At 49.4% G+C, this 11,403-nt stretch overlaps 1 protein-coding gene across 1 annotated transcript; it reads left to right on the plus strand.

Moving 5' to 3' along the window:
- Positions 1-7,597: 7,597 nt before the first annotated feature.
- SLC35C1 (solute carrier family 35 member C1) lies at positions 7,598-10,475 on the plus strand (the record flags this gene model as incomplete). The annotated part of the gene is made up of 2 exons (XM_080344636.1): positions 7,598-8,141; positions 9,916-10,475. The coding sequence occupies 2 exons, from the start codon at positions 7,598-7,600 to the stop codon at positions 10,473-10,475; spliced, it is 1,104 nt and encodes a 367-aa protein (XP_080200762.1).
- Between the last annotated feature and the right edge of the window lie 928 nt (positions 10,476-11,403).

The raw sequence follows: 11,403 nt of genomic DNA on the forward strand, positions 1-11,403 counted from the left end.
TCGATCCTCCACAAAGAAGTGATAAACCAAGGAATTAATATTTGCTTTTTAAGTAGGACTTACACAAATATAATTTTAAGTATATAGAAACTACTGTTTCCGTGCACACTAAATCTGGGGGTTCAGGGCTGCTCATCGCCCAGCTCTGGGAGGTGCCAGGTGACTTTTGGTGATGCCTGGCATGACTCTGTAGTAAAGGACAAGCAAACGAGGACATTCACAACCCTGTCACGAGGCACTTGTCTTGCTGAATCCCTTTTCTACATAAAAACAGAGAGGCTGGGCCAAATGGTGGAAATTGCTTTGATCAGGAGCCCCACCACAGCCTTGCTCCCACCCCAGGTACCCAGATCTCTGCATCAGCTGCTCCCTGCAGGGAAGAACAACCAGTGGGGTGGCTAAGGGGACTACTCCCTCCGAGGGACATGGAAACAAAATGATCAGGAGGCTCAGATGGTGCAGCCAGGAAACCTGTTAAAGGCCTCGTAAATAAGAGCCCATGTAGACAGCAGGTACTGCAGGGCTTTATAGGCCTATAAAACACCCCGAGCTGCCACCAAGGCTGGAAGGGATGGGAAGGGAATCTAATTTCACAGGATTTAAAGCAGGTGAGAGAGATATAAATGGGTGTTTTTAATAGTAATTAATGTTGCCATTCAGAAGCACTTAAGCACTGGGTTCGGAGAGTTTCCAAGGGCTTGCCTCATAAATCACAGCCTGCTACCTGCCCGCCCTTCTCCTGGGGAGCCAGGCTGCTACTCCCTCGCCTGACCCTGCCATGGCAGTGGGGCCATTTCCAGCCCCAAGCAGGGAGCTCAGCATCCTTGCAGCCAGGCTGCTCCTGAGCCATGGCAAGTGGAGCCATCCGCAGACATCCCTTTGAACTGGGGGCCACCCCAGGACGGGCACAGGGATGACTTTCCCCAAGGTTATCCCCTTTTCTGCAGAGCCAGAGGGACTAAGCAGCAACTTCCTCATGCCTAACTAACTGCTCACTTCTTGGGCTGCCAGTTTTCACCCTACCTTCTTGAGTCACTTCTGCTATGCAGGCAGTCAGCTCCCAGCAGCTCTCTCTGTCTGGTGTGGCTGGGGAGCAGAGTCTGTCAAAGCCCACAGGGATGAGGTGGAGAGTGGGGTGGTGCATGGGAAACACGCAGTCACCGGGCAGTGTCCATAATCCCTGCTGTTTTGTGTGGTGCTGTTATATGTAAGACAACACCATGACCCTTTGGGTCTGATTTCGTACCATTCCTGGATGGTGACAGAGGCCAAGTGCTTAGCAGAGAAGCCCAGTGTGGGCAGCTGAAGATGTGCCCCATGCCTTAGCACCCCCACACGCTCCAGAAAGCAGCTGCAGAGCTCACGTCCTTTGTTGGATGCTGTGCCCCCACTCCTGCCTCCGACGCCCGCAAGTGCGCAGGTGAAGCAGGACAGCGAGGCCAGAGCTGCGCACCACTCCAGCCCCAGTCCTGCCCCGGCCTCGTCCCAGTCCTGTCTGCCTCTGCCCCAGTCCACCCCAGACTCGTCCCATCCCTGCCTGGGAAGGCTCCAATCGTGTGCCAGCCCTGCCATCTAGTGTCACTTCTGCCACAAACACAGGTTCTGAGCCACACCATTCCCCCAGCACCTCTGGTGCAGATGCTCAGTTGGGTCTAAGGTGTGACTGTTTCAGGCAGAGCTTGACTTTCCCGCCGGGCGATCGGGGCAGGGGGAGGATCTAGACTCAGTGTTTTGCCACGTGGTGATGCTTTAACTTCGAGTTGAAAGGAAATTGCTGCTGCCTTCACTTCTGGTCTCTGCCCATGGTTAAAGCAGGTCCCTGCCATTTCCGCAGTCAAGGCAGGAGCCCTGAGGAGAACAGGGAAGAAGACGATGCTAACTATATTTTCTGCACTATTCTTCCCCTTATGTGCAGTCAGATTATCCAGTTTGGGGATTAAGCATGCCCCTGATGCAGAGACAGTTTGTGATGTGGCTGAATTTATTAGCTGTACCTGTAACGCTTCCAGAGGCAGCTCAGGTCTGGAAAGCCCAGGGCTGCTTTGGTGTGGCACAGTGCCACAACAGAGGTCCTGTTGGACCCCAGCGCCTTCATACAGAGCTGAGTCAGCATGACTGCTCCAGGGCCCTGGCACCAGACATGCAGAGGCTGAAGAGCCCAGGCAGTGCTGGTTTTGATCCAGTTTCAAAGGTGGTTTGAATCCAGCTGGGATTTAGCTCCTTCTGGGTTGAGTTCCATCAGATTCTGCATGAGCTGCCCATGTCCTGGGGTCCAGGAAGGTGTGTGAGCTGGGTGCAGCTGCATCCAGGCACTCTCCAGCTGGTGCCACCAAGCTGCTGGAGGACAGGCACCTGGGGCAGATACCAAAGCATCTTTGCAGCATCTGCATGGGCCAACAAAACTGGCACAGAACCACAGCTAATAAACCCACCCAGACCAAATTTGCTCCTGTTTTGCAATGACACCAGTATGCCTCTGCACTGGACTCCACAGATGCTCTGTGTTTTTCCACAATGTGGCTGCAGAGACAGCTATTAGATTATCCTGCACAACAGAGAACTATGGCAGTCCAACCCAGCCATGGCCATTTCTCCTACAAAGAAGGGAAAGTCTGGGAAGACATCATACCATAATAGAAAGCACTGGTGCTCAATATGGGTAATGTCTGAGGATGATACTAAGAGATTTCTCCGTTCTCTCACACTGATTCACGTTTACTGCCTAGGAGAGAGAGACTTGATCCAACTGTTCTGATCTGACAAATCAGGCTTGGATTTTGCATTGGTCTCCTGTTTCAGTTATCGGCAAATATGAAATAATGGTGTGACAGGTGAGATCTGTTGTTACCAGGCAATATCTGCAGTTTGAACTTGAAATCTTGAAAGCTCAAGCTAATTTTGCTGAGGTACACAACAAAACAGAGGAATCACCAGTAGGTTCAATAAAGTAATACTCCTGTTACAGGTGAAACCTCCTGGGTTGTTGGTCCCTGCTTGGATGCCATTGTGGGGTTACACTGACTATATATAGGCTGAGCGTACACACACACACACATATGTATGTATACAGATATACATATACTCACATGTGTGTTTGTATATACATGTGTACATGTGTGTATACATATATAAATCTAAATTGATGCTTTGACTCATTAGCACCTTACTTTATAAACATCTGCATGAGGGATGCTCAGACCCCCAAACACACAAAGAACAATAAATCCTTATATACTTTGGAACAACCTCACTGGTGAGCTGGTTTTTTCCCATGTCCCATTCCAGATAGTGGAATGAGCCTTATTTCTGACCCCAAAGGGGTCTTCCTGAACACCCAGAAAACTGGTGGTGTTTTACGCTTCTTCCTTTTTCTCTTCTATGTGACTTATAAAGGGCTTATTCCCACACTAACATGCTGGTCAGTATGTCCAGGTCTCTTGTATGGCCAGGAACTGCAATTTATGCTGACTCACCACTGGGTTTGACCTACACCCCAAACTCTATTGCTATTTTATCAGTTGGGCTGCTGGCTATCAGCTGATTCTCTTGCTTTTAAGTAGGTCACATAATTTAAGGGGGAAGGGGAGAGCTTTCCCCTCAGAGGAGCACTGTATATCATTTTGTAGACCGTTTTCTGTTTACATAGGGAAGGATTAAATGAAAAGCAGGAGTACCTGTTGCGGTTGAGATGGACAAACAACATGGACCAGGTTCTTTCAAGGTGAAAGTAATAGATGCCATTTATTGCTACAAGTGCATTTTTATACAATTCTACCAGTTCATGTGTCTTTTCACTATTGGTTACAAGTTACAGCACTAACATCTCATTGGTTAATTTTTCTATCATCCATGTTATTCTTCTATCCCCTTCTCTCTCACGGGTACATCTCTCCTCTCTCCGGATACTCCTTTACTCCCATCCTTCTCAAGGGTAAATCTTAATATCTCAAGGCTGATCTCTACTCTCATATTTTCTGTCAAGGATTCCACAGACCCGCTGCAGTTTCCCATTAGTACCCACATGTGTGTTCAGGCAGGCAGGCATGGGAGCTGCTGGCAGCAGCGCAGGCACCTCGCAGGACATGCACAAGGACACTACCAGGGCAGTCAGAGTTCCCAGCATGAGGAACCCATCAAAGCTGCTCATTTTCCAGTGATAACTGTTCACTTTGAAAGACTTGGGGAACTTGAAGCAGCACACTTCTAAGCCAGAAATAATCCTGTGCTGGCTCTTCAGAATATGTGCTGCCATGTTAATATACAATTAGGAAGCACGACAGGAAAATATCTAGGTCTCATCCAGATATGGAAGTGAATTACTGCTGCTGCTATAGCATAAAACATTCTGTAAGGAAGTTAAACATATTTATCTTCTCAGTTAACTAAGTGAAAAAGTAACTTCTTCTGCCTGTAAGTGCTTGCTTGTGAAAAAATCAGCAGAGCTGTAACAAGATACAGCGGTTGAAACCATGAACCCGGCAACTCCAAGCGCACAAAATGGCATGTACATTATTTAGTGGAAAATTACCAGCCATCCAAATAATATTGCTTGTTCCCTTCTGAATTCAGTATCCCTGGAAGAATTTTTAATCAGGACTGATTTTTTTTCCTAGAAGATCAGCTTTAGCTAAGCAGAAAACCATTCAGGGAAGCCCCAGGCTGGTGCTGTGCAGGAGACCAGGCTACGTTGTCACAACAGCTACAAACAGCATTATAACCTGTTAATTATCACTTTTAAAATGAAACGTCTAAATCACCTACAACTCTAAATTGCCTTCCTCCAAAGCAGAGCATCCCTGTGAGGCAGGTAGGCAGGCATGGCTACAGCAGAGTAACAGCTGGTCAGTTTTTGCACCTAGGCAAGACTTTATTCAAAGCACTTGTCACAACCATTGCCATGCTGTAGACAAGCTCTGCCTGGAAAGATTGACCAGCACAACTATCACAGAGCTACCTGATTATTTGAGAATAAATCACTTTTATTCTGGAATACACTGTCAACACCAGGGAGTTATATTGGCAGAGCTGAGAGAGCTATTCTGGTCAATTCTCCCATGCAGACGTGACATACATGTGTGATAAGGCTGGAGAATAATCCTCTGGGAGAAGCAATGAACATTTTATTGATTGGGATATTTCAAACTTGTGCAGGACAAAGCAATATTTTATGTGCCGAATGAAAAGACCAGATGGGACTGAGGGTTGTTGTGTTTTGTTTTGTTTTTTCCCATCTCTAATTTGTGTGTTTAGTTTAGAGAAGACATTTTGAACAACATTAGCAAGTGGCAGAGGGAAAAAAGAAAATTAAAAATCTATATCTGGCTCTGATCCACCAGAGGCACTGTCATACTTTCAACATCAGCGGTAGGAGAGGTAATTTCCTTGAAATGCAAGATAAACATGTGATGCTGAAGCCACAGGTATGTGTAACAGGCCACCATGACCTCTAGAACCACATCAGCACCTCACACCCAGGCTGTTTGCTTTTCTTACCCAACAGATGCTGTTTAGGGCAGAAGTGCAAGGCCAGACAATGGAAGGAGGAGTATGGGAGGGCATGCAGAATAGGAAGCTTGCAATGAGTAAGTGCCAGGTGCACTTCTGGCAGCAGAATCAAAGCACAGTTGAGCTAGAGGGGACAGTGGTTAGTAATTTCCAGAACATCAACAGCAGATTTTCCTGCCTTGGTGTCAGCCCCTCTGCAGAGTCACAATCTCTGCTGTTTCCAGCTCTGTGTCCGTCTGCTCTCACACTCCATGTGCACTTAGACAAATGCCATGCACCACTGTGGCTCTCCCTGCTGCCTGCACAGGCAGCCAAGCTGGGAGGTGGGTAAGGAAAGGAGGCAAAATTTGCTTGGGGTTGGAAGGGCTCTACCAGGCTGGAAAGGCACCTGACAGCCCATCACAAGGTGCAGGGGTGAGAGCTGGTGCTCAGCACATACCCAGAGCTCGCCATTACCCTGAAATGGGCACTTGGGCTGTCTGAAGCAAACACCCAGGCACCAACTTTCTCTGTCCAGAAGGAATGTGGTTCCCACCGCCCATGTCCTGTTTACAAGGAAAGGGCTATGAGAAAAGACAACATATTTTATGAAACCAGCTGATGCAGCTGGGAGAAAAAAAATCAAGTGCCATTTCAGAGGTTTGAGAAAAGCGTATTATGCCCAAAACGTTTTCCAGCTGCATCAACTGGTCTAATGAAATACATAATTTCCCCACAACGCTTGCCATGCTTCTGTCCTTGACTGCAGGAGCATGGCCGCTATGCGGGCAATTAACATCGCTGTCCTCGCCTCTGAAATCCCCTTAATTGTGCTCTCTGTGAATTGCTGGGCCCCAGGACATTGCAGACCAGACATTTTGCAGCAGTCTCAGCTGAAATAAGGAGTAGGGGATCATACTTACCAATGTTTGACACTGAACGCACCACTGCGACCCCCAACCACATGGAACCTGGTATTAATTTCGATTTATTTTGTCCTGCAGTTTGAATCCACAGCATGCTGGTTTGGTATTTGAAAAGGCTCCTTTGTTATAAAGCAGCATTAAGGGAAGGTGGGACCTTTTGGCATGTGAGTATGGGCAGATGGGTCTTTTATACCCAGAATGATTTGGGACTGTGGGGTAACTGTTTTAGCAGGATGACATGCACAGGTTACCCCAAAACACAAGCTACCTTGACAGTAGTTAGCGCCTGTATTGCTTGCAATGTAGCAGGGCGGTGCAGAGTTCAGCACAGGCTGCTCGTCAATACTGGGGTAGTCAATGGCATTGGCAGTGACATTCTCCTGATTAGATTTCAAAGTTATGCTGCAGGAAGAGGAATAAGGCAGCCCATGCCTCCCTGTACTGTCCTTACGAGCTCTTTGCAGGTGTCACCGTGTCTTACTTCATTCAGGTCATATTGGGAAGGCTTTATGCACCTCCACAAAAATCAGAACTTTATTTCTGTAAACAAGGCTTAGGTAGCAGAGTACGGACCTGTACTTTGTGGTGGGCTGTGGGCAAAATCTGTGTTAGAAAATCACTGAATGCGCAAGACCCGCACTCAACCAGCACATCACGGCGGCACTGACATGAGCTGGCAGAGCAGGCGTTGTTCCCACACGGGGGCTGCTGCCAGGTACCGCCCGCACGCCCGGCCCCGCCGCCCCCGGACAAACGGGGCGCCGATCACCTCGTCCGGCTGCCATAAACCACCGTGAACCCCTGCGATGTCGCAGCGCTTCCCCCACGGCCCCTGCCCAAGCCCTTGGCTTCTGGCTGCACGGGGGTGCATGAGGAAACGCGCTCAGTTGATTGCCCTTCGCTAAATCACCCGGGTTGTTAATTGCCCTCGCTGTCCCCGCCAGCCCTCCACTCTGGGCTCCCCGGCTGCCACGGCCGGGCCCCGGGCGGGGCGGCGGGGCCGGGCCCTCCCCCGACATGGCGGCGCGGCCGGCGCGGGGCGTGAATAAAGGGCGGCGGGCGGGGCCGCGGCGCTCCGGGAAGAGCGGGGTCGGCGGCGGCAGCGGGTGAGCGGGGCTATCGGCGGGGGGGGAGGCCGCGGGCCGGGCCGGGGGTCGACAGCCGGCGGCTGACGTCCCGTGCCCGCCATGAGCAGGGCGCAGCTGACGCGGACGGGCATCCTGCGGATGGCGCTGGGCGGCGGCGCCGCCGACCCGCTGCTGCCGGCGGAGGGCGGCGGGGACCTGCAGGCGCCCTTCCTGCTGCGGGCCCTGCGCATCGCCGTGGTGGTCTGCCTCTACTGGTTCACCTCCATCGCCATGGTCTTTCTCAACAAGTACCTGCTGGACAGCCCCTCGCTGCGCCTCGACGCCCCCCTCTTCGTCACCTTCTTCCAGTGCGCTCTGACGGCCGCCTTGTGCCTGGGCCTGAGCCTGGGGGCGGCTTGCGGGCCTCCCTGCCCCGGCCTGCCCGCCCTCCGCCTCGACCCCAAGGTGTCCCGCAGCGTCCTGCCCCTCTCTGTCGTCTTCATCGGCATGGTCACTTCCAACAACCTCTGCCTCAAGCACGTCGGCGTGGCTTTCTACAACGTGGGACGCTCCCTCACCACCGTCTTCAACGTGCTGCTCTCCTACCTGCTCCTCAAGCAGACCACCTCCATCTATGCCCTCCTGGCCTGCGGAGTCATCATAGGTGAGGGGGAGCGGGAGGAGGCTGCACCCACCCTGCAGCCGGCCCCAGGAACCCGGAGAGACAGAGGTGGGATGTCTTCCCCTTGGGAAGCCATCCCCATGTGCATGGCGGCTCCCTGGTGAGGTGGGGTAGTTGCGGGCTCATGCCTTGCTCTGCCTTGGGCAACCCGCTTCGCATGTCTGGAGGATGTGGGTGAGTTGTTAAGAAAGGATCTTTCTCTTATTCGACCATGGGTTCACTTTACCTTTGGGCACTGAAAACCTCTCTACCCTCTAATGAAGTTGAATTCCCTTTGCCTTTTTCCCCCCACAAAGGCCATAAACCAGCAGTTGGCTTTCTCCCTGTTCACAAGTGTTTGTTGATTATTAACTTTGGTAACAATAACAGTATTTATGTCAGCACTGTTGGGACCATACAATGGAGCCAGCCAATTCAGATGGGCTGAGTGCCCGATGAAGGATTAAGTGATCAAGCCAAGCATAAAACACAACTAGAAGATCTGGTTGTGTGGTTAGGACATGGGGGAGGGCATCAACTAGGCTTAATAGGAATTGCTTGTAAGTCTTTAATTCCAATGGCATTGGTAATGCCAAAAACCTCTTTCACTGGAGGGCCACTTAGATGCCCCTGCTGCTGAAATGTTGACTTCAGTCCAGTTTCACGTGGACATGTGTTCACTTTGGTGCTTAGACAAGTAGATGTACTTGAATGAAAATGAGACAGGAGAATCCCATCTCCATAGAAGAGGTGAACAGGAACAGAACTACTGTTTTTTCCACCCAAGTGTTGCAAGCAATTGCCTTCAGCTAGTCCTGTGTTCGGATATTGCCCGAGGCAATGGCATCTGCCAGCCATACACAGTTTCTCTAAACCCTTCCCCCTGGCTCTATCTCCTTTAGCTGTGGGAGCCTTGGACTGTAGCAGCATAGCTGAGCATCCTCTCTGGCCTGCCACAAAGCCCTTCCTGTCTGTGCATTGAACCCAGTTGTATTTGGGCTTAGTTTAGAGCATGTTAGTCACTTTGCAGGCAGCTTTCCAGGTGGCCTCCAACATGAAGCAGCTAGTGGAGTGCTCCTTCAGTAGCTCATCTCTTTTATGTTTTGTTTATCAGCTGAATGGGGAGAGGTCTCTCTCTGTCCTGGAGATGCAAACCCTGTAGCTTCTGTTTTGGGGGTGGTTAATGAGTACATTACTCATTAAAGAAGCTTAATGTGGTGAAAACACTACACTCAGTTTCTGCCTTATGATCTTTTTTTTTTTAATCAAGCTTCTTAATATTGCATCCATGTGTTTACTATCTTTCCTTCTTTTCTGACCTATTAAGAAAAAAACAAAATAAAAACAAACAAAAAACACACCAAAAAACAACCCACACCTTGAGGAATATTTCTTGCTACCTGTGTCGGTTTGCTGCCTTTTCAATTAAAAAAAAAAATAAATCATATGATCTCCTTCTGAAAATGACCTGTACACAGAGTAGCTTTAACTTCAGTTCATGGGTCTTCAGAATAATAGTTTCTAAATTCATGCTGCCTGGTCGGTGTGGGAATCAGTCCTCTGAGATTGAATGATAGCACAGTAAATTACCTGCGCTCCCAAAATAAATCTCCCAAGGACAGTAGACATTACACTTTGTGGTTTCACTTAATAGAAGTGGGAAACCCTTAAGCCTGTCTCTGCTTGTGGTTTTTAGTGTAAGATAGATGATGAATTGCTAACTCTATATTTTGAGTCCTTCAGCAGTTGTTCAGATGCCTGATTTGTTTGCTTGCAGGTGGCTTCTGGCTGGGTGTTGACCAGGAAGGTGCAGAGGGCACTCTGTCATGGACTGGTATATTCTTCGGCATCTCAGCAAGCCTGTGTGTCTCTCTCAATGCCATCTACACCAAGAAGGTGCTGCCTGTGGTGGATGGTAGCATCTGGCGCCTGACCTTCTATAACAACGTCAATGCTTGTGTCCTGTTCTTCCCCCTCATGATGCTGATGGGCGAGTTCCACACCCTTTACCACTTTGACAAGCTGGGGAGCCCCAGTTTTTGGGGCATGATGATCCTGGGGGGAGTCTTTGGCTTTGCCATTGGGTATGTGACTGGACTTCAGATTAAGTTCACTAGCCCACTCACCCACAATGTGTCTGGGACAGCCAAGGCCTGTGCCCAGACAGTGCTGGCTGTTGTCTACTTTGAGGAGACAAAGAGCTTCTTGTGGTGGACGAGTAACTTGATGGTTCTGGGGGGCTCCTTTGCCTACACTTGGGTGAAGGGGCTGGAGATGAGAAAGGTACAAGAGGATCCTAATGTCAAAAGCAACGAAAGAAATGAGACTGGTGTGTAGGTGGCTCCTGCACCTCCATTTCTGTGCCTGGGGCATTAACTTTTGGTGCTCCTTTCTTCCTGGGGAGAAGAAGACCAAGGAGCAGGAAGAAATTCACCTGCCAAGTGGTGTGGAGAACTGTGTCAGGAGCCAGAGCCAAAGATCTGACTGGATCATGTTTTAGCCATGGGATCTCACCCTGTACTGGGGTTGGGAAGAGCATGTGTTGTAGAGAGCAATCAGGGGATTTGTGATCTTTTTTTAAAATTTGATGTTGCTACTGACCTAATCTGGGCAATTTGCATCTCTGGGAGGCTGGGTTTATAGTGGACAAAGAACAGGATGGAGCTTTGTATAGTTATGGATCTAGAATTAACTGAATGAATGCAATCTGAAGTTAAAAATCCTGAACCTCCATGTAAGGAAGAGGCAGGTAGTTGGACTGCTGCGGTTAGACTCCAGTAAACTGTTTTGTAAAAGGATTGGCAACAGCTGTTCTTTTCCCTCCTTTCTGGCTCTGTCTACCTGGTTTCTTACTTTGGGAAATCATGCTAAGTAGAAGGAATTAAACTTCTCGTTCCCTGTGTCCTGTGAGGGACAGCATACTTAAGTGGCCTTTCTCAGGGAGGAGTGAGCTTGGCCTCTGCCTCCTACAGTGACAGGCAGGAGGGGAAAAGTTACTCCAAAGCACTTGCATCTGAAGGCTGGAGATCCCAATTCATTTGGTTTGCAACACTTTTCCTCTTTACTCTCTGTGCAGTGGGTAGGTTTCTGTTTGAAAACATGGTTCTTACTAATTAGGCCTGTTTGGGAGGCCTTATTCTATACCTGCTCTGGATCTCCTCTGATGTTTGCAGTTTGTCTTTTGGCTTGTTCCTTTTAAACATCACCCCATGGCCATCTCAGTGAATCCTTCATCCCACAAAATCGTAGTTTTGCTCTGATACAT

This window comes from Nesoenas mayeri (assembly GCF_963082525.1).
Source record: "Nesoenas mayeri genome assembly, chromosome: 5".
Classification (NCBI taxonomy): domain Eukaryota; kingdom Metazoa; phylum Chordata; class Aves; order Columbiformes; family Columbidae; genus Nesoenas; species Nesoenas mayeri.